The sequence below is a fragment of the Hyperoodon ampullatus genome (assembly GCF_949752795.1).
Source record: "Hyperoodon ampullatus genome assembly, chromosome: 10".
NCBI classification, from domain to species: Eukaryota; Metazoa; Chordata; class Mammalia; order Artiodactyla; family Ziphiidae; genus Hyperoodon; species Hyperoodon ampullatus.
Genome location: NC_136923.1, coordinates 28,133,966 through 28,157,308, shown reverse-complemented (window position 1 = coordinate 28,157,308; position 23,343 = coordinate 28,133,966). Strand labels below are relative to the sequence as shown.

The 23,343-nt window shown below is 41.8% G+C and overlaps 1 protein-coding gene across 2 annotated transcripts in view; it reads left to right on the top strand.

The window, feature by feature from the left end:
* The window catches only part of PTPRG (protein tyrosine phosphatase receptor type G), a gene marked incomplete at both ends in the record, with an annotated part of 742,222 nt that overhangs the window by 677,330 nt on the left and 41,549 nt on the right, over nt 1-23,343 (top strand). For both annotated transcript variants that reach the window (XM_079713343.1, XM_079713342.1), the window contains 2 exons: nt 9,060-9,151; nt 21,029-21,120. In XM_079713343.1, coding sequence (XP_079569469.1) covers nt 9,060-9,151; nt 21,029-21,120 — 184 coding nt within the window. The remainder of the gene's footprint in view (nt 1-9,059; nt 9,152-21,028; nt 21,121-23,343) is intronic.

Here is a 23,343-nt window from a genome sequence, read left to right as displayed (position 1 = left end):
TTTAAGGTACTTTTATGGCTTCAAATTTTAATGTGAAATTCTTAAATCATTTGGAATTTAACCTGGTTGATAGTGTGATGTCTGAATCAACTTTTTTTTCCCCAGATGGTCCCAGGTATTTAAAAAGTACGGCAATCTGGGGCTGTTTAGTGAAGAAGCACGTAATACCTCACTAGATCCTTAAAATAAGACTCTTACAGCAAAAGCCTGACTAGCAGTCAGTATGTTAATGAAATAAGTAGTTGCCAAAAGGTTTTTACCAGACCATTTTACGATACAGATACTGAATCATATGTGCAACAAATAAAATGTGAATTCCCTTGTCCTAGCTCCTGCCCAAAATAAGTTGGACCATCCTGTCCCCGTTAACCCTCCCAGTCAGTGAGGAATTGTGTCAGGGCTCTAAAACAGCGGCAAGATAAGGTGAAGAGTTCCTGAAGCCTCAGTCCAGAAATGGAGAACATTCCAGGCCAGGGTCCTAACTAAACGGGAGATGACTTCAAAGCCTTCTTTCTGGGTAACAGCTGGGAGTGTTGGCAAGGACTGCCCAGAGCTCACTTCCTTAAAACCAGCTGGAACATACAAACTGCCCTGTTCAGGTTCTCAGTCTTGTCAAAATGTGGTTTATGAAGTGACCTTTTCCTCTCTTATCTCCTGGAAAGCGTTACCAGTACTTCAGGGTATCTGCAAGGGTTTCTTGGCAAACTTAATATCTAGCTAGGAGGGATGTTGCCTTGAGACCACTGATGTGGATATAATTTGTTAATTTTCTCCCACCTTCCTAAGATGTTAATTGCAGGCAGTCTGTATCCTCCAATCAAATTCTCACTGCAGAAATCAGATTTTTGTCACTTCCAGCTGTAACGAGACTTGAACGGCACATCTCTCCTACCCATGTGAGATCCAAAATATTTCAAGACACTTTCTCCTCATTTAATATCTCTTTGCTCTGTCACCCCTCCCCCCCCACTCAGCTTCAACATAATTTTGTTCGCTTTTCTCTTCCCTTCCTCCCATCATCTCCTCCTCACACCTGACAAGCCCCACTGATCCAGGTTATGGCAACCATCTGTCCCAGGATTTCCAGGATAGCCCTGATGTGAATTATGCCATTAGGTTATCCCCACAAGGACATTGGTATTTGTCAGATCCCGTGTCTCTCTGATGGTTTAGAGAATATGCAAATGAGAAACACAGCCCTCAATTCTTTCTTCTAGAAGATCCCCTCCTGAAAAGATACTCCAAGTATAAACTGAGTTTTACAAACAGAGTCATTTAACATGCAGTAAAGGAAACTCAACCGCAAGTGAGTGGTTGCATGTGAAACACCTCAGCTCAGAACTTACACTGGGCTCTTTTCTAAGTGGGACCCCCGCATTATTTCTAGCAGACCCTCCTCTTTGAGGAAAAGCCCATCAACGCCCACAGACCTTTTCTTCTATTGTTGTCTTTGTCACTTCCATTTCTTGAAACATTTTGCCCTAATATATCAATCCATGTCTTTTTAACACAGCCCTCAGTCATCTTCCTGGAAGGCATGCGAACGTGTTACCACTTTCTATTTATAAATGGCTCTTATTCATACACGGTTTACTACAACAGCTCCATTTACAAAAGTAAATACTAACGTGATTTCTGTACTCCACGGCGTGAGAATGAACGGGATTATTAGCGGGCGTGCTGCCGTAAATTTAGATGAGGGCAGTATACAAATCAGTTACGATTACTTAATTAATATTCAACAGCAGCTCAGCCAATGGCCCGTTCTAGCCTGCAATTAGCATTTTGAGCTGCACGCCACTGACAAACTCCTTGTCACTCTGATGTGATTATAAAACCATTGAGCTCAATTTGAAGACAGTGACTTGGTTCCTAATCCCTATATATCAATATTTGGTTATTTTGTAATCCGCGTTTTTCATAGGAGTCTAGAAATCGTGTTGTGATCCTGCTCTCGCCCCGGCCCCATCAGTCATACTGATGCTAAGGGCAGTGTTACTATAAGCCGAGGACCCTGGATGACAACAGGGTGACATCTCAAGCTTGCCAAAGGGATGCCCATTTTGACCCAGATTTCTAGAGACCTCAGAAACCCCCTCTCCTGTAAGCGGGTCTGGATTTCTGCCTTCGGAGGAGCCGTACGGAGTGGAACTCCACACATTTCCAATATTCAGTCTTCCTGGACTGGAGGTCGGCACTTAGCTTTTGAAAAGTATCAGTCACCTAAATTATTCCCAGCTTCCTGTTCGAGGGGCGGGAAGAGGTCTAAGTAAGAAAATTGTTAGGACACATCAGAGGTTATCTAAGCAGGTACCTGGGAAAACAGGAGCAGCAGAAAGGAAAGCCTTTCTGCAGAAGTTTGCTCTCACTGGGTGTTCTGCCTTAAGATATGTCAGATTCCTGGAAAGAAATGAGAGGCAAGGAAGGGAGAATCTAGAGGGTTCCTGCTTATCTTTGTAGTTTGCTGCATTTTGTTTGAATAGGAAGCCTCTGTAACTTGAGTCTATGTATTAAGTTATAAAGCACTGCCAGAGTAGCTGTGTGTGTGTGTGTGTGTGTGTGTGTGTGTGTGTGTGTGTATTTCATTCGTCAAGAGAGCCAATTAAACACACCAGCCTGTCCTGTGCTGGCAGCATGTGTGTTTCGGTGGGGAGCTCTGGGAATTGGCATTGATGGCTTACTGATCTCAGTTGGTATCTACTGCATCCTGACTAGAAGATGTACTTTGACATGGGCTGTGCTTTCTCAAGAGTAGAATTTTTTTTTTTTTTTTTTTTTTTTTTGCGGTAGGCGGGCCTCTCACCATTGTGGCCTCTCCCGTTGTGGCACAGGCTCCGGACGCGCAGGCTCTGCAGCCATGGCTCACGGGCCCAGCCGCTCCACGGCATGTGGGATCTTCCCAGACCAGGGCACGAACCCGTGTCCCCTACATCGGCAGGTGGACTCTCAACCACTGCACCACCAGGGAAGCCCAAGAGTAGAATTTTTGATTTTTGAAAAGTCTTTCTTCTGTATGCCTTATTTAAAAGAATGAAAAGTTATTTTTAGAAATTTCAGTTCGAGACCCATTGTTCATGACTGTAAGCTTTAAGTGTCTGTGGGTTTTTAGAAGCCAGGCTGATGCATACGTGCCCATTCCTGCCACGAGGCCTTCAGACACTGGATGGGTCTGGACCACAGGTAGAGGGGTGTGGTCTTGAGACCAGGGAGCTGCTAGCCAGGATCCACTTCTGATCAACTACTGGAGAGGATATAGTACATTATCCTTTTCACTTCTAGTCGAGCCTTTCTTAGAAATCTTAAACTATGAGCCCATGTTGGTTTTCTAAAACGGGATGAAGGAATGGAGAGTAATATAGAAAGCTTGTTTCCATTTTGCTACTTAGAACTTCCTGTGAGATACACATAGTTGACCATCTTTGGTCAAGAACCAGAAGCATTTGGCTTGTGTTCCAGGTCTGTGTCATTTGAAACATGCATACCGTTAAACGGTACACTTTCATTCGAGGTGAGAGATGCTTAGTCTGTGAGAGGCATAGGAGAAGTGGGACCCAGAGACTCACATCTCCCATTTCATTTTCGTTCTGGCCCAGATTCCCCTCCAGCTGAATGGAGGAAAAGTATCTCCTGCAAACTGGGATGTCTTTTTCTTGCATCCATCTGGGAACGTTCAGTGAACATGTGATGGAACTCTATCGTGGTACTTGCTTCATGGGCCGGGGAGGGGGAGTTTAGAAAGCCATCTAACTCGGTGGTTTTCAAATTTGTTCAAGTGGCAGGACACCTGGAATTCAGGACATCAGAACATCATGAACTGCTTGATAGTAAAGTTAGTATCGACAACTTCAATTCCTTTGTAGAAACTAAAATTTATTTTGCTGGCAGACAAGTAGAGCCATAAAGCCACAAAGATGGCTTAAAAGGTAGCTTTAGGAAGAAAAACTTTCATTTGAGAAATCTGAGTTTCTTCTGTGCTCTGAGACTTCTGTTCCATACAGTGGCAGAACACTTGGCTCCAACTTGGAGAATTCCTTCCTGTTTCTGAGAAACTTATAACAGAAACAAAGCAGAAGAACTTTCATGTTTTTATTCAAGTATATGCAATACAGTTTTTCTTTCTGTGTTTGAGATGAGCATGTTAACGTCCTTGAATTCTTTTTTTTTTTTTTTTTTTTTTTTTGGCTGTGCCGTGTGGCATGAGGGATCTTAGTTCCCTGACCAGGGATCAAACCCATCCCCCTGCCTTGGGAGCGCAGGGTTTTAACCACTGGATCACCAGGGACGTCCCCATCCTTGAATTCTTAATACTGTTTCCTATCTCATAGGGGACCCTTTAAAATCTAGAGTCTTCTCTGGGCATTTTTAAGGTGCCTGCCATTCAAGATTTTTTTATTTTGTTAGGGCTTTCCTAGAGTGCTGGAGACTCTCAGGAACCGTTTTTCTCTATTTTAAAAGCTTCCCAAACCAAAGAGATACGTGCCACTGGGTGATAACCAGTGCGTAATTGAAACTTCAGTGGGGTGCGCATGTGTGCGTGCATGGGTTGGTGGGGGGAGCTGACTGACTTCAGGACCCTCCAAAACTAAGGTGGACTTAAATTCCTAAATTGGGAAACTCAGAGTATCAGGAAAACACATGCTCAAAGGTAGATGAGGCAAAGTAAAAGATAACTAATTTGGATCATTACTAAGCCAGTCAGGGTCAATGAAGAAAATAAAAAGATCTGTTCTCAGCTCCTTAAAGCACATATATAGGGGTAGGGGTGGGCAGAGAAAAAGGAAAGAAAGAAAGAAGGCGGCTAGCGGTGAAAACAGAATTTATGGTGGGAAGCCATCGGACTGTAATTTGTAGTGAAACTTGAAAATGTATTTTTTTATTCCAAACATGATCTACTTTATAGTTTTCCCTTTTTAAGGTACTGGCATAAACAAATACTCACTGTGAAGAAATAATTTTAGAAAATGACTCTTGATGATCCTAGAATCTTTTTCATTCAATGAGGGGTTTTAGAGTCAGTTATTTGGAAGTGAACTGGACCTAGATAGAACTTTGAAATTGCATGCTCGGTGACACAGTCGGGCATTTTCAGAAATTTTATCTCCATTTTCCTGAGCTCAGAATTAGAGACAAGACTGCCTCTTCGAACACTTCACAGTTGAGACATTTAGAGACATTAAAACTTCCATTTTCTTTTCCTCTTCTCCAAAATCACTGCCTTTACATTTTTATTCCTGGATACTGCTGAAGGCAAAAAAAACCCAAAACAAAACAAAGAAAACCCTCTCCTGAGATTTCTCTGAGATGAGCAAGTTCAATAAAATGTCATGTGATAACGACTCTGAACCAGCCCCTTTTCTTAGATTTTAAACTCAGTGTAGAATGTGTACCCCCAGAGTGTTCATCTCCGTGTGGTCACTGGTAGTGAAAAGGTGACCACAGCGGAGCACCGTAGTCAGTCCCTCGCTCAAAGTAGACCCCCAGTCAATAGTTATTCAAGAAATAATAAGTTAGATATCTAACAATGTAGTGCATCCATGAAGTGGAAGAGACATTAATGTGAGATGTCACTTCATACTTGTTATCAAGGAGATACATATAAATATGACCTCATTTTGACCTGCCTGTCTGTATTTGGGTGAGATTACATCAGTAGCCCCTGATGGATCTCCTTGCTCCGTTCTTGCTGCTCTGTACTCTGTTCATCACCTAGCAGCCAGAGTGAGCGCTTCAAAGGAGATGAGTCAGACCGTTCCAGCCCGTGGATTAAAGCCCTCCGTTGGCTTTCCATCGCTCACATGCCAGTGAAGCTTGTGGCCTTCGACTGGCATGACCTGGCTCTTGCCCACCTCTCTGGGTCCACTTCTTTCCCTGCTCTTAAGTCTGGCTTCCTTTCAGTTCCTGCAGTGGATGAGCTTACTCTGTTCCAAGGCTCTTTTAACCAGCTCCTGGATCTGCCTAGAATGGTCTTCCCCTATACCCTCCTACGACTGGTCCTCCCCAATCAGCTGTCAGCTCCGATGCCACCTCCTGGTGAGGTCCCTTCCTTCACCTCCCCGCATCAGTTAGCACCACCTCATCCTGTTTTATTTTCTTCATAGCTCTTGACTATTTGAAATTATTTGTTTACTTGTTTGTTGTTGATTTCCCCAAGAGACTATAAATTGCCATGAGGGCAGGGACCTCGTCTGTCTTGTTTAGTTGAGGGGCTCCCAGCCCCTCACTGTCAATGATCAAGGAACAGTCAATAAGTGAGGAAAAGTGTGGAAGGATATACCCCAAAATATTAATAGTGAAGATTACTAAGAGAAGGATGAGGGTAACTTTAATTGATTGTTTTTCCTTTTTGTTCATTTGTATTTATTTCCTAATTTTTCTGCAGAGATTGTGAATTACGTGCGCACACAATCCTTTCTAAATTACTCAAATGTTTAGCCAGGCTTGAGGTGTTTTTAAGGCTTCCAGCCATAAGAATGCGTTATATGCATGCTCCTTGCTGTGTAGTGGGTGCTGAATAAATGTTCAGTGGGTCCACTGAAACCTTTATTCTAAGGGAAGACATTTGCCCCCAAGTTCTGTAGCTGGGTGCCCACCCGAGTTCGTGGGTGGGAGGAAGGCCCACATGACCTGCATCAAGGTGCAGATGTGGGGAGCTGTGTCTCCGGGTTTCTGACCTTCATCCCAGTGCTGTGCTCCTTTCTGGCAATCACCGAGTTCTTTTGCTCCAGGGAAACCCATTATAAACAGCCACACATGGGGCACTAGCGTGTGATGTGCTTCGGTACACACTGCTTTTTTCAAAGAGAATGAGGAGCCTCTCGCCTCACATGGAACTGAGAGTCTGGGTGAACTGTCTGCCTGTCTTCTGCCAGAAAAAGAACCTACCATGTCGTTTATCCTTTCCAAGTCACTTGACGCTAACAGTCACTTGGCCGGTACTGATTCTTTTTACTAATGCTTTATATCTTAGAAATTTAACAGGTAGAGTAATTGTGGTCTTAGAATAGTTATTTCTTTGTTGTTGTTGTGGGGTGTCTTTTTTCGCACTTTTTTCCTTCTTCACTTAGTTCAAGTCTGAGCCGGTAAATTGTGTGCCATTTGTTTCAGCGTCATATAGCACTAAGTACTTCAGTGGTCAGTATCTTAACAAAAGTAGATTTTCCTTAGCTATGACTCTGGGTGGTTAGGGTTCTAGCTAGTTTGTGAAGTCCGTATCCTATGTGTTTTAACTCTAGTGTTATATTCTGGAAATCTGTACAAATTGGGGGCAGGGGCGTAGGGGGAAGAATCCAAGAGGAGAAAACTTGCTGACGAGCTTAGGTAATAGCTTCTTTCTGTTTCTCAAACAACAAAATCATGGTTTCTTTCCACATGGATTTGCATCATTTCACATTCAGTAGAAGATTCCATTACTACCACAGCCCTAAAATACTTTGTAGGTTGCATGTCCATGTAGCGTAAGTCAGACTGACGGTTCCTTCCAAATTTAGGTATAGGCAGCTAGACAGTGAGTGATGAAAATGTGTTCTATTATTTATCCTACAAATGCCAGGCAATTCATAGAAAAAAAAATCATTGTTCAGAGCACCACGAGAGCAGTCCCGTGAGATGCGCCCGGAGTGGGAGCGATTTATGTTCAGGACCCCCTAATGGTAGGGAGCAGCTATCCAGACCGCTTCTAGAGCCATGCCCGGGTGTACAGTGGGTAGAGCTGCTTTCCATCCGAAACTAGGCACTGCTTAAAGGAACACACTTCACAGTGTGACGCGCGATTGTTTCTGATTGTGCGTGGTTCTGATTGCTCCGTGTAAAGCTGCGGGGGAATAATCCGCAGGACTTGGAGGCCCCCTCGCTTCCACCAAGATCTCCTGTGCTTTCTAGAGTGATTTTTCAGATCCACCCCCCAACCCCGTTTTCTTTGGCTTCATAGCAACATGGTACACCCAACAGAATCATCCCCGGGTACTTCTGATTAGATGAGCAATGACAGTTCCGAAGAAAAGTTGACTTAAATCCAGTGGTGGGAATACGCCCCCCGAAAAAGCAAAGCTACAATGGGTGTAAATGGGGCTTGGTGAGAGATGCCGGAGGAGTGGAATGGGTCCCAGGGACACCGAGCACCAGAAGGATGCCGCCTGCTTGGCTCAAAGACCCAGCAGTGGGGCCAGCTATTGTGAAGCCCCTCTGCCAGATGAACAGGGACCCTTCTCTGGTCACAATAGCCATTCACGCTGAGCAGCCTCATTAAATATTCAGCCTGTGCTTCCGGCAGCTCATTAGGGCCGCAATGAGCAGTGACGTGGCTGCAGGAAAGCCGAGGGCCTGCCGGCTGGCAGCACTAAGCAGAAGCTGAGTGAGCTGCCGATGGCTTTTCTTTTCACTGCCTGTCCTGTGATGACCAGTGTTTGCTCCCTGCTTTGTCTCAAGTCCAGGTAAAAACAAAACAGAAGCCCCAACAAGCAGCTGACACTTGAAGCCTTCGGCTCCTTGTTTCCCATGCTGTCTGGCCAGGGCCTGGGATTTTGAGCGCCTGCCCCCTGGAAGCCCTCTGACCCCCTTCAAGAGCCGTCTGGGGCTCCGAGGGCCTTCACTGAGCGCTAACAATGTGCTGCTATTGTGTGCTTGGGCTGTTTGATGACTGCGTTTGGGAGGGTTTGAGGTGTGCTTTGAACTCGGTGCTAGGGGTTTAGAATAGCAAATTCTTCCTCTGGAACAGGTTGAATTTGGGAATACTGTGGGCTAAGACTCGCAGTTTGTACAGCAGGTTTACACAGTCCGTGCCAACTTTTCATGTTTCTGAGTGGTTCATTACTAAGTTTTTCCCTTTTAACTCTGAGGATGGGTATGGTGTAATAAAAAGTGGATATTCTTCAGCTGTTTGGGGCTCTTCCAATTGGCTGGATATTGTCCTTCTTGTATCTTGTTACTTTCCCATGGGTCTGCACTCAGTGCTGGGTGAAATCTAAAGCTGGGAGAATCTGAAAGAATTGAAAGATGGTGAACTCAGACAAAGTGTATTTCTCTTCTCTCACTGTTTGCATGTTTTTCTGTTTCCTGTACAGAAAATGTTTTCAGACAGCTCATTTCTATGTGGAAGATAGCAGTTCACCTCGGGTGGTGCCCAATGAAAGTATCCCTATCATTCCTATTCCGGGTAAGTAAGACACGACTCCTGTTTCCAGTGGGCTCATTGTTTTCCTCTTTTGTCCCCAGTGTTATGTGACAGCCATGACAAAATATTATTTTTATAACCTTTTCAAGCTTGCCCAGTCTACGAGAGCCTTAACTAAGGGTAATTTAATGAAATCCATACTCCTTTACATATCTGCCCTGTAATGAAATCATCTTTCAGGGGAACAAATAACTATGAGTTCATATAGTGTAGATTCACAAGAGGGGAGGGAAGAAACAGTAGAAAAAAGGGGAAAACATACTTAATGTATTTGCAATCTACTTGGACTATATTTCGTTCTGATAGGTAATTTGTGCTTGCTTTTTTTAAAAAGAATCACAATTTGAAATACTGGGTGGTTTTGTTTTTTTTTTTAAGATTTCTACTAAGATTCCTTACTCTGAAAATATTGATTACCTTAGTGTTGGAAGTTTGGGTGCTTAGGCTGTTTGTGTAGAGATCTAGGGAGATGTTCTTGATCTGGTGTCTGTTTCATTTGTCCTTGGTACAAACAGGGAACACTCAGTTACTGTTTGGGATATAGGGACTGGTGGAGGACACTAGTAATTCCTAACAAATGCCGTAGACGTTAGAAGTTCAGCAGCAGGTTTGCTGTGTTAGATGGCATGAGGGATTTGAAGATGTCTCCCACTATTTTTATTTTGCGTCCCCTTCCATTTTGCCAGGATTGAACTCTCTTCCTCTGGCTTGCATTTTGTACTTGTAAATACCTCTCTTCAGATATCTTATACATTCATCCTCTTGACGTTATTCTTTTGTAAGCAGAGGCACTACTTTTATTAAGTGCCACCTCCCACATACCCGCACAGCCCACTTGTCTGCCTCATTCTCCAGAATGGTTTTCTTCATCATCTAATATACCATATATTTTACTTGTTTATTTATGGTCTCCCCCCCACCCACTACAATGAGAGCTTCCTAAAGTCAGGTGGATGTCTCCTTAGTGCTAGAATAATACCTGGCATGTAGTAGGCATTCTCAAACTCTCTGAATGAACGAAAGAATGAATGAACGATAAATATCGGCATATCTTCCTTAGGGTTCTTAAAGCATCATAGCTGTGAAGCTCAGAGGTGCAGTCCTTCTCTGAGTCCCCAGAAGGAATGCTGCTGCTGTTTGCTCATCTTCTCCCGGTGCAGTTATGGTTGGGGACTTACTTGGCCCATTATGTCTCTGTGTGTTAAGTCATTACATATTGCTGGAATTGGCCATGTTCTCTCCATTCTGGTCAGCTTCTCTCACTAAAGCTTGCCACACAGAAAAGAGAGCGATAGCAGAAAAGTGTCTGGGTAAGTACCCTACTGGATCGTTTTGTGGCCGCTGAATGATTCCCATACAGATGGGATAGGTTTTGTGTTACGTTCATTCTTCTCTACTGACCCTTGACCTTTATTGTTGGTGGAGGAGGTTGCGCTCTTGCCTTTGAGAGGTGGCAGACAGGAATCAGCCCACCATCCTCAGGGAATAAGTTTTGTTGAATCTGCCAGATTTGCACAGCAGCTGTGCATAATCATTTTCCTCTTGCATCACCTAGAGTATCTGTTGCCCTCTGGAAAATGCCTGGGAGACTCTCTCCTCTGAATTGATTCCGCTGACAAACACAGCTGTTGGGTAGCTGGGCAATTGAAATCCATTTTAAAAGGTTAAATGGTGAGATACTTCTTGGGCTGTCTTTCAGTTTTTAGTTTCTTTTCCCCCTGGATGGGGAATCAGGACACCAAGGATTTTGCCCTGCCTCCGCCATGAAACCTTTGGTCAATGCCTTGACCTCTCTGAGCCTTAGTTTCCAGAATCTGCAAAGTGAGCAGGATGTCTGCCCTACTTGTAAACGACGCGGTGTTAAAGATCAAATAAGGGGCTTCCCTGGTGGCGCAGTGGTTAAGAATCCGTCTGCCAATGCAGGGGACATGGGTTCGAGCCCTGGTCTGGGAAGATCACACAGGCGGCGGAGCAACTAAGCCCGTGCACCACAACTACTGAGCCTGTGCTCTAGAGCCTGCAAGCCACAGCTACTGAGCCCACGTGCCACAACTGCTGAAGCCCGCGCGCCTAGAGCCCATGCTCCGCAACAAGAGAAACCACCGCAATGAGAAGCCCACATGCAGCAATGAAGACCCAGCGCAGCCAAAAATAAATAAATTAATTAATTTTTTAAAAAAGATCAAATAAGATGGTATGTGTCAAAACACTTGGGAAAGCTTAAAGGAAGCCAGAAGTGTCAGCTGTGGAAGCTTTCCTTCCCAAATCATGATATTGCTCAACCCGGCAGCCATGGAGAGCAAGCATTTGCATGGTCCCCAGGTTAAGACTGTCCCAAACACTGTCCAGATCTACTGGGTGCAGCCGACCTCGCCATGCTCTTGGGCTTGGACTTCAGGACGTCAGTTCCCCGGAATCCTCAGAAAATGCCGTCAATCGTGCCTGCCTTGCCACACCTCTGAGTAGCTGTCTTGGACCAGAAATGCTTTTGAATGTTCTCTGCTTCATTTCCCGGCAGGCTGTTTAATCACCAAGTTATTAAGTACTCACAACCCAAAGACATTTCTTTCAATGTGAGTTTCTCCTGATTCTTACTCACTGGTGGTAGAAGTACATGGAAGGAAAAATGTCTTCAGATTCTCCACTGACTGAGAAAACCATTGTATCCAGTTGGGCCTCCCTTGGCATTAAGTAGGTGCATCCTTGATGAGTTGTAACACGTTTGTGAAAATGAGTTACTTTAAATGCTGTAATGCAGTGTGGCGTGAAAGGACTTACCTGCCGAAACCAAAAGTGAGACTGCTCTTTCACTGTTTTCTCAGGTTTTTATAGACAGCAATAGCCTTCACTAGGGGCATGCCTAGACAGAAAACTTATTTCACCCTTAACTGGGAAGAAGTTACCCTACATGACCTTTCTTTAAAAATCTTTCAACTTGATCACAGTCTCTTATTTTTCTTAAACAAAAGTACATAGTCCTATTTAATAGTTAAATTTGTAAAGTAGTTTGGAATTTTACTTTAACAATCCATGATTGTATTTATTCTTAAGGTTTCTTCCAGTTACTACAGTGCAACTATGTCTTGCATACGAAAAATCAATAGAAGGAAAACACGATTTTTTTTCGAAATAACACGTTTTTTTCCCTCTATTAAAGGTTTCAGCACAATTTTTCTTCCTTGGAGACCTCCTTGGGATCATTTAAAATGATTTACCTTAAGAATTATCTAATTGTTTTTGTGTCTTAAAAATAGTAGGATATTTATAGAGCTTATATGGAATACTTTTTCTGCCCACTGGATCTCACTTATATTTTATCTTTGTTCAAAACCTAATAAGAAAGACTACTGAGCCCTAGAGGTATCAACTTATCACTTGAACCCCTCATTTGCTATGACTGATTTTTTAAAAAAGATATTTCCAGACAACGACCAGTAAACTGAACCATTATATAGATTTAAAATGTGGGCAACAGGGTGAGACTGAAAATTCAGGTACTGAACTGTTGCAAAATAGAGTTCCTAGGTCATCATTGTAAAATGTGTAATATACTCTGATCCTAGAACTTATTTTACACTTAACCTTTTTCAGAAAACATCATCATCGTCATCTAATACTTATTGAACATTTATTGATTTAAACTGCGTGCTTTATTTTTCACTACAACCTTAGGGAAACAGGTGCAATCAGTATCCCCATTTCACAGATGAAGAAACTGAGGCTCAGAGACATCATTTAATTTCCCTGAGGTTACGTGGACAAATGGTGGAGCTAGCATTGGAATCTTTGTGTGACTTCAAAGTCCAGATGCTTAGAAATGTCTCTGCCACCTCTTGGCATGCTGCTCTGACAGTCCTGATATCTCAAGACTTCAGGCTCCTCATTTGAATTTTGCTTCATTAAATCAAGACATTTTCAAATACGTGTGACTGTTCTCTTAAATTTTTTCTGAGTTGTTCTTTATCATTTTCTTCTTCTTTCACTAGCACTGACCACTTGCTTTTCCATTAAATTCTCTTTCATCCTCCATGAGAGAGTTTCATCATTCTTCTGTTGAAGTTTCCTCCATAGCAAAAAAAAAAAAAAAAAAAAAAAACTCTCTCCTCTTACCTTTGTTTTCTAGTCATTTAGTCTCTTCTTTCCTAAGAAAAAGACTCCTCCCCCACCCCACCACCAATATCTCCATTCCCTATGCAAAAGTAGGTCTGTGTGATTTAAATGCCTTGAGGAGCAACTCACAAACATGTTGAATGCTGAATAAATTTAGACACTAAATCACCAACTTTTGGATGATTCTGCTGAGGTTTAAATTCACAAATAAACAACCCTGGTCTTGAAATCCCAAAGCATAAGTGAAGTCAATGAGTTACACTGACTTTTTAAAAGTATTATAAAATAAATGAAACGTTAAGGAAAGCTTTGCTAACCTTTGCTAACCTTTTGCTAACCTTTCAATACTCATCTCTTGGAGACAGCAGTCTGTAGGAATTTTTGAGGAATTTTGAGTTATCAGGTTTACTAACTCTAACTGAAACTTAGGAATTTCGAATCTTCAGTGTGTTCTGGTTTAACTGGCAAAGACAGTGGTGTGAGAATGAAGACTTTTTTTTTCCTGGTCTCACCTACATCTCTGTAAAATGTGGAAATTGTAAAGCCAGTGTGGTGGCTAAGGTTAGTTATCCCACCACATGAGAAGGAACTCCACACGCAAAAGTATTATTATCCAACAGGAAAGAGGTGCTTTTGACGTTAAGTTCCAATCACTAGAGAGGTGACATTAATTCTTTTATTAGGAAATGTTTAAATTGTGGTACCTGCTCCATGTATGATGCATGAGAAAAGTGGGGGATTTTCTTCCAGTTAAATTAAATTGTGACTTCTTCAGGAGAGTGAAAGGAGAGACTTCAGGCTTTGACTTCAGTATTTTTCACTAATGGGTTTTCAAAATCAAATGTTCCATGCTTACTGGTTTCCCATGGTTACTGTGGGAGAATAAAGAGTAATTGAATGTAATAACCTAGCTATCAGCCCCCTTCTAGTGTTCCGTCTTCTAAGATATTGAAGTAGTCACAAATTTCTGTCCTTTAAGGTCCATATTATTCTTTGCATCTACAAGTATTTTACAAAATCTAGTGTTTCCCACTTTGGGATATTCTTTTGAAACAATAAGCTTGAATAAGATTTTTGCTGTAGTTATTAATGAAGCCTTACATACAATATGTCATCTACAAATTATATTCACTGTATTACGCCACTTATTCTTTTAGATTTTCGTTATATATAGCTCTTTAAAGCCAGAACTCAGGTCATGAAATTAGCCCATTCATAGAGCGTGTTGAAAGGGCTTTTCCAAATGTGCATGTTGTCAAACACAAATGTCCTTATACATGTTTTTTTTCTGGATATTAGAAAATCTAACTTTCTAATAAGAGCATTACAAAACAAAATGTTGCTGCTAACCAGTAGCTTAGAAATCCAGAAATGATTCATGCCTTTCCCGCAGTTAAAATACATCTTAATAAATTGAAGGTCACTGGCTTCAGCAGGGTGCCAGCACATAAAGGGGTTTTAAACATGCAGTTTAAAACCCTTGGGATTAAACCAACCTTGTTGGCATATTTTATTTATACAGAGATTATCTCCAAAGGAGATTCATTGGTCTTTTGACTATAATGAAGCCCTTTCTTTATTGACTTCATTGTGTCATAAATGAAAAGACATTTCTTTTTATGGCAGGAAATAAAATGTTCCCATCTCCGCAACATTCCTTGCATCCTAAGAGTCTGATTTGGACAAAAATCTATTTGTTGTGTCCTAAGTCAGGAACTAAAAATCTTGATAATCTTCTTTTATTTCCTGTTTGCTTTATCTTCCTAAGGTGACACAGGTATCGCCAAGCACAGAGAGAGGCCTGAACTTGGCCTCTGAGAGGCTGAGGGGGCAGATAAGAAGGGGACCGAGTTCCGAATATTGAGGTCTGTCCACTACAGGGGTGGTTAGCAGTCCCTGGTAACAGCCCCATTGTGGGGCGTGGGGTTGGAGAGAGCTCTGAGCACGACTGACTTGACCCAAGTACTGTGCTTTATAGGGTCTCCCTTCCCTCAGATAGATTTGCTTGGGATCTGGAATAGGGTTGAAGGAACTGCTAAGGGTTAAATGAACTTTATGGAGATTGGCCTCAGTAAGTGACTTAAGGCCCTCCAGAATCTTAATGGTAATTTTATATGTACCCACAGCCTGCCAGAGTGACAAGCAAGCAGGGATATTTTCTTAAACAGTCCTTAAGCCAATCAACCCCAAAGCTAAGCATCTTGTCAGGAAGGTAAATTCTGTGACACTTTTATTTACCTGGCATCATCAAGGTGACCAGAATATCAGTGTGAATTTTCCAGGTAACCGAAGTTTACCCTTAAAGCCAAAGCGATTCGTTTCAGCCCTTTTTTGTTGTGGTTGGAGAGCTTCTTTAAAATGTATTATATGGTTCTCTGCCCTCTCTAACCCTGTATGTTCAATTTAAGATCTAGAGAGGTCATGTAAGGTGGAAGAAGCCAGCTTTGGAGTCAGCATGGCCCTGCCACTTCATGATGACAGTAGACCTTGGCCAAGTTCTTTGGTTGTCTTAGCCACGTTTTCTACATCCATAAAATAGGGGTCATGACAGCCCCTAGATCATAGGATCATGCATGTAAAGCGATTAGCACCTAACAGTAAATCATAGCTTTGTGCATTTACTAAATGCTAAGCACTATTGTAAGTCCTTATGTTATCTAGTTTACTGTGCATAACGCTCTATGAGTTAGGTGCTTATGATTTCTGTTTAGAGACGAGGAAAGGGAATCACAGAGAGGTGAAGTCATACCACCAGGCAGACTGGCTCTGGCTTTTGGCACTTACTCCACTGCCTCTGGATGGCTGATACGCAGGAAGTATTCCATCAATGGTGGCAGATAAGAGTAACAACTACACAATTTGACTGAGTTGCAGGCTAAAGACCCTACCACCAAGCAGTGTACTGGGCTGGGCCCTCTGCAGCGCCTCCCTGTGGTGGATGTTCAGGGATGCTTGGGTGCTGATTGTTTCTTTCGAATTTCAAACCAAAAATTGCTAAGTTTTCCCCTTTTTGTTATCTAATCTCTTGTTCCTTAAGATTGAGAGATAGCAACTTTGGCATGGGTGATTTCCCTCTAATGGCTCTGAGGATGACAATACAACAGAGACATAACCACAGATCTGGGAAGCAACTTTTCTTTTTTTTTTTTAATTGAAGCATAGTTGATTTACAGTGTTGTGTTAGTTTCTGGTGTACAGCAAAGTGATTCATATATATATATATATGTGTATATTCTTTTATACATTATATATTTTCATTCTTTTTCTCATTCGTTTCCATTATGGTTTATTACAGAATATTGACTATAGTTCCCTGTGCTATACAGTAGGACCTTGTTGTTTATCTATTTTATATACAGTAGTTTGTATCTGCTAATCCCAAAGTCCTAATTTATCTCTCCCCCACCCCTTTCCGCCTTTGGTAACCATACCTTTGTTTTCTATGTCTGTGAGTCTGTTTCTGTTTTGTAAATAAGTTCATTTGTATCATATTTTAGATTCCACATATAAGTGATATCGTATGGTATTTGTCTTTCTCTTTCTGACTTACTTAGTATGATAATCTCTAGGTCCATCCATGTTGCTGCAAATGGCAAAATTTCATTCTTTTTATGGCTGAGTAGTACTCCATTGTGTGTGGGTAAATAGATAGATAGATAGATAGAACATATCTTCTTTATCCATTCTTCTGTCGATGGACATTTAGGCTGTAGAAGCAACTTTTCTTCATGTTCACATGCATTTTTCTTTATTTCCTGCAGTTTTGCATTTGAGGTTAACCAGCTCTCTTTTTCCTCCTTGGAATCTCTCACCTTCTTACTTTCTTCTCAGTAGACGTTCACCCTCTTCTAATGCTCTGCTTTTGATAAGAACAAACCAGAGACTAATTTCAGGCTTCATCAGAAGTAGTACATGAGGATGTTCTGTTGTGGATTGACCAAAATAAAAGACCTCTTAAATGCCAAATTTAATTCCAACCACAAAAGGCTAAAATCTTGGAACAAAGTATAAATGATATTATTTAATAACAACAGCCCACTTTTCTTGATCCTCAACTGACTATATCAAATATTTTATAATGGCGTGATTTAGTGGGAATAGTACTTATCCCATTTTTGCCTAATTTAAACCTTTGGTATCTGAAAGCTCTATATGTAAAAATATTGGCACAAAATTACACAGTAACATTTTACCAGATTAACCGAGATACTCTAATTCCTTGCTTTTCCTTGAAACTGTGCTCTGAGAATGAAGGCAGTGTGTCCCAGTGCATGGGAGCACAGGCTTTGGGCTTAATACACCAGGATTCAAATCTCAGCTCTGCCACTTAGTAACTGTGTCACCTCAGACAAGTTGCCTCAGTCTCCTTAGACGTAACATGAAGATGATGACATCCTCTCTACCTAGTTCTTGTGAAGATAAGTGTATGAAAAGCATTGAGCACAGTCCCTGGCAATCAGTAAGGTCTCTCTTCACATTTATATCGACTCTATCATTAGACCATTTCACTATAGCATAATAATCCAACCTCTAACCTGTAGTCAGTGAAAACATCTCTACTTTGATTCCAGCTCATCTTTTGCTTTTCTTTACGTTTCTCCCCCATCACCCCTGTGTCAGCAACATTTATATTCACCTAAGTCATCAAACCCATCCCTTTTATGGCACTCGTAGTCCTCACCGTGTCATTACACACTGTTCTTGCTCGTACTTTCTTATGTTCATTATAACAAATGTTGCCCTCGGGCAGACACCATCTCCCTAATATCTGGCTAAGTCCTAGGTGCTCAGTAAATGCCTCTTCCAGTGGTTTCCCGTTCACTGTGACCCAGACAACAGCTATTCTCTCCCAGTCGGAGCACTCTTTGCCTTGTCTCTGTGGCCAGCTTCCACTGCCGTACTCCAGGCTTCAGTTAATCTTTCTGAGCTTGTGTTCCCAGCTATAAGATGAGTATGAAAATAGTACCTATCTCTTAGGGCTTTGGGGAGCAATGAGTACATGTTAATACATGTAAAGGGCACAGAAGGTGCCTGGCCCATAGTTAGTGCTACTAATAGTTGCTACATTTGTTATTGAAACTCAGATGTATAGGTGGAAATAACATTTTACAGATGGATATCTTCTTATAACACAGGATGTCTCCAGATAAAAATTGAACAGATCAGGTCTATGATGCTGTCCTGATTGCTTGGCCTTCTGCTAGTTAATTTTATAATTATCTGGCTCATGTTGAGAGAAATTTAATAGAAAAACGATGTAAGAGGAAAACTATTAGGACTTCTAATTAGCTGTAGCCTTATATTCATCTTAATATTGAGGAAAAAAAGATTTACCGACCCCTCAGTTTCATTTATCTTGATTGAAAGACAAATAATGCGTTATCTGGGCTGTGGATGGTGGTCACTACAGCGTGTGTGTGTGTGTGCGTGTGCGTGTGTGTGTGTGTCTCTGTCTGTCTGTCTGTCTGTCTGCCTGCCTGCCTGCCTGGTAGTTTTATGATGTTACTGGTGGTGCCTGGAAACCCAGAGGAGTATGATCAGACTTCTTTGGGTAAAGAATCAAATTGGAGGCTAGTGAGTCGGTGATTTCCATATACGATTATCCTACTGAGCTCTGCTGGGTTTTGCTGCATCTGGCCGTGGAGGGAACAGAGCGACTGACTTGTGGGCATGAGTGGCGTCAGCTTGGATAGTACAGTTGAGCACTTCGCAGGACAAAATAATAAATTGTTAACCTAAAAGCTTTTTTTTGAGTGACTTGAGCTGGGCTATGCCCTTTAAAACACCGTGGTGTGTACCTTGCAGAGTAAAATACCTCTAAAGCTGATGTGTTTTTTTCTTATTTTGAACTAGAGTCCATGTGCTTAATCACGGCACCATAAGTTTATTGGGAATCTCCAGTTTTAAGCTATCACTGTGGAATAAAGATTGCCCTCAGCCTATTATACTATTAACCCCACGTCACCCTACTCTTGGAAACAGCATCGTGTCTTCCATTTCAAAACAAATAGGAGAAAAGTGTTGCCTGCAGTCTGTAGGCTGGAGTGTTTGTGGGGCTAGGTTGTGACCCATCTTATTTATGTTGCCTCTTGTCTAAAGATGAGTTTATTCTTGGGTTAATCTTTTAGAGATGCTCCAATTTTGTACACATTAGTCCTTCTCTCAACTTAAGGTCTTTTCTTTCCCACTTGATCATTATTGTAGAATTTGCTTACTTCTAAACATTTTAAGTGAAGTGATCAGATAATTTGGGAAATTTTTCTTGAACTGTGCATTCTGCTAAATATTCTGGGGAAACATTTTGGCTCGGCTTACTTTGTTAATGCTGGTTACATCATTATGGGAGCTATAGATTTCTTGGGCGTGCAAAATGATTGCATATTCATGAACGTCTTCAATCCTGAAATATTTGTAAATAACTTGGCAATTTTTTTCATAAGGTGGCCTATTAAAATGATTAGGTCTTTAATTGTTCACACAGAAAGACTCTGTACGTACAGAGCACCCCCTATTTGATAAGTAACATTCCTCTGCTAAGCAGTTTGGGTTATGAACGTTTATAAGTCACCTTAAACAAAGTATATGAGAGATGCTTTTTTCCGCCTTAGAATGATGCAAGTTTGAAAATGTCAATAGATGCAAAAAGCCACCCTAGAGCTTTGCTCTCTCGAAAGAAAGTAGAGAAGGAATGACATAGTCAATGTTAACTGTCACCAGATGAAGAGAAATCAGATTGTCAGGCCTGGATCTATAACATTCTTGCCAAAGTAGGACCTCATTTACACATACAGATCTTCATACCCTTTGCTAAGAAAAGCATCTGTGGCAGTTTAGATGTTTGTGCGTTTGCCAAAGATCTTTCACTCTGAATAAAGTAAATGTCATGTCTGTTGTTTATCTCAAATTCAGCAGAGTATTTTTAAAAGGAAATATTTGCGGGGGAGGGGCGAGGGAAGGAGGGAAGGAGGAGGTTGCGGAGCTCCAGTTAGCGGGGTGTGGCTGTTTTCCGGCAGTACTCAAGTAGCAGAGTGGATCTGGGTAAATCGGCTTAAAACACACTTGGGGCTCAGGAACTGAAAATGCCCTTTTGAAGTGACAACACTACAAATAAATTGCAATGTGGAGTCTTCCTGAATCTACACCTAGTCTGTCAACACCAAAAAAAGATCCAGTTAATTCCATCAAACTGGTTATTTGGCATTGTGTAGACACAGCTGTCTTGAACGAAAATTGTGAACACTTAAACATAGATGGCATTGTACCTGAAGCCTGCTGGTACAGTGGCACCTGTCTGTAATTGTGTATAAAGATTGCTTAGACTTCAGAGATCAGAAATAGGACTTAGTTGTTCCAACTTCAAGCTGGACCCCACTGAATAGCAAGGTTTTGAAAAACGTAGGGTGTGATAACATTTCTTAACAAATAAGTACCCTTGGTAAGCTCAGAATTTTAGTTAAGAGTATGATGTGGTGAGTTAACTACATAAATTGCCTTGAATATAAAGAATAAAGGTAATAGTTTAAGACCATTTTTAAAACCCTGTGTAACCTAGCATTTAGGCATTCAGAATCATAATGAGACCCTAATGTCAAGTAAATGCAGAGACTTTTCTTGAAGACATCTATTTCAGGTGATACAATTACATCACTCTTTGCAAATATCAAATATCTGTCTTCAGTAATCCCTTATCAGTGTTACTTGTTTATGGAAGTATTCTTTGTGACTCTGAATATTGTTTTATTCCCACAGATGACATGGAAGCCATTCCTGTCAAACAGTTTGTTAAACACATCGGTGAGCTCTATTCTAATAACCAGCATGGGTTCTCTGAGGATTTTGAGGTATGTTTCAAAACCGGAAATTTCTTTCCTGAAAGCTAACTCTTATTTTACAGGGATTTTTGTAAGCTTGAAGTGAATGTGTTTCAAGCATAACAGAAGCAGTCACTGAGGAAAGTGGGGACTTGATTCTCTTTTTTCTTTTCCTTACACTTAGAGTTTTAACAGGCCCTCTTTTCCCAGTAAAAATGAGGTGAAAGGGAGTTGCTTGTGCACTTCTGTGAAAGAACAGACTTAGTGGCAGGAAAGAGGCAACCTCAGATTCTCTCTTCATCTGCATTCTATCTGGGACAGCAGTCATCATGCAAAGGACAGGGCTTCTCATTCCATGTCACTTCTGGGATGTACAAGGTATAGCAGGGACAGCGGATTTGAAGTCTGAGGGATCTGAAGCTGGCTCCACCAGGAGTGACCTTTATTATCCTTGAGCCAGTCATTTCATTTCTGATCCCCAGTTCCCTCATTTTTAAAAATGGCACTGATGTCACCTCCAACCCCAACAATGTTGGAAAAAAACAAATGATTAACATCCTGGAAAGTGCTGGGTTAACTGTTAAGCCCATGCAAAGGTCGACGGTTGTTTTTCGTGATTATTAATCCTTGGAGAGGAGACGTGGGTGAACGAACGCAGCCTTCTGATTTTAAGAACTGGGATGTAGGAAACAAGGTAGAGAGCAGCGCGCACTACCCTGCCAGCTCTGGGTTCCGTGCCAGCTCAGCAATGACAGGGTGTCAATGAGGAGCTATTAAACAGACTGCCCTTTTCTTCACTGAGGCGCTTCACTAAGGCACATCTCTGGCAGCAAGAGTTGTGCCGAGGAGGCCAAGTTTTCATGGCAGCTCAGCTGTCTTCTAGCTTTGTGGGTAAGTCGATTCCTTTCTGTCTCGTTTCTGCTTTCAAATGGAAATGATGATGATGGCACTAACCTGCCCACCTCTTTTCACGAAACTGGTTCTGGGGATCATGTGGCATAATGGAAGGTAGGCCCTTTGAGATCGCCCAGGAGCCATACAGCTGGGAGGTGCAGTTATTTCGCATGGAGAAGGAGAGAGAAAAAGAGGACCAGAAGCCCCTGTCTCTGTGCAAATTTGGAGTCCCCAAAGGCCATCGTAAAGGCAATTATATTGACAACTTGTTTTAAATTAAGTCCCTCTCCTAGCTTTTTTGTTTTCGTTTTATTTCTGGAGCAGAAGCAAAGCAAAGGTGGTAGAGAGAAGGACCCCTCTGATTTATTCTGCAGTCATATGTTTCATGGAACAAACAAGAACACGTCAAGTGTTTAACGCGGCTCTTAGATGCTGCCCCAGAAAAGGTGCCTGTCCAAGTACAAAGCACATGGTTTAAAGTCAAACGTTTTGTATTCATGAGGACAGCACATGTGTGTGGTGTTCAAGTGACTTAGTTCAATTGACTGTTGGCTGGATGACTGAGCAAGAATATTGAGGCATTTAACAATGTTGATGGTATTCGGGACAAACATTCATCCTCTAGAGACGAGAATTTGATCAGGATGATCAAATGCAACTCCAGTTTCTCAATTATTTATGATTTGAGACCCCAGTGCTATTCATCACAGCTGGTTTTGACACCATTTAATTATTCAGAATAATCAGCTACACCTCTGTAAACTTGATCTGACTCAAAATGGGCTTTGCTGCATCAAAATCACGCCTGTTAACAAATCCTGGGCATCTGCACCCTGTTTCTATCCTAAAAAGAAAACTGTGGCTAGAAGCTTTTGTTGCCTATGTTGAACTCTCCAGCCTAAGTATTATTCTGGTAGTTTCAGGACTGGAACAGGGAGGGCGGGGAGGAGGGAGGCTTTGTTCTACTGTTGTTATTTCACAGTCTGTCCTGGTTTGAAAGGTTTCAAATCGGGGCTATTCAGACTAGGAAGTACATCCTTTCTCCCTCAAAGGATAGTAAGACAGCCATGTAAAGGGGGAAATGAGACATAGAGAAGCTCACTAACATACCGTCATCATCTAATTTAGGGGGAATCTGAAGTATTTTTAAAACAGTAGTAGTACTCCTTTTGGGTAGCTCTGCTAGAAAGGAAAATGGTAACAGGCTCTATAAGAAGCGATCAAGGCTGTTTTTATAAACAAGAGATAGTAATAGGCTGTAAAAAGGAGGTCAGGATGAGAGATTTTGTGCAATTTAACAAAAATAAAACAAAACCCTCATATTAAGAGAGTAGTAACCTCAACCTCAGATTTCTTTTA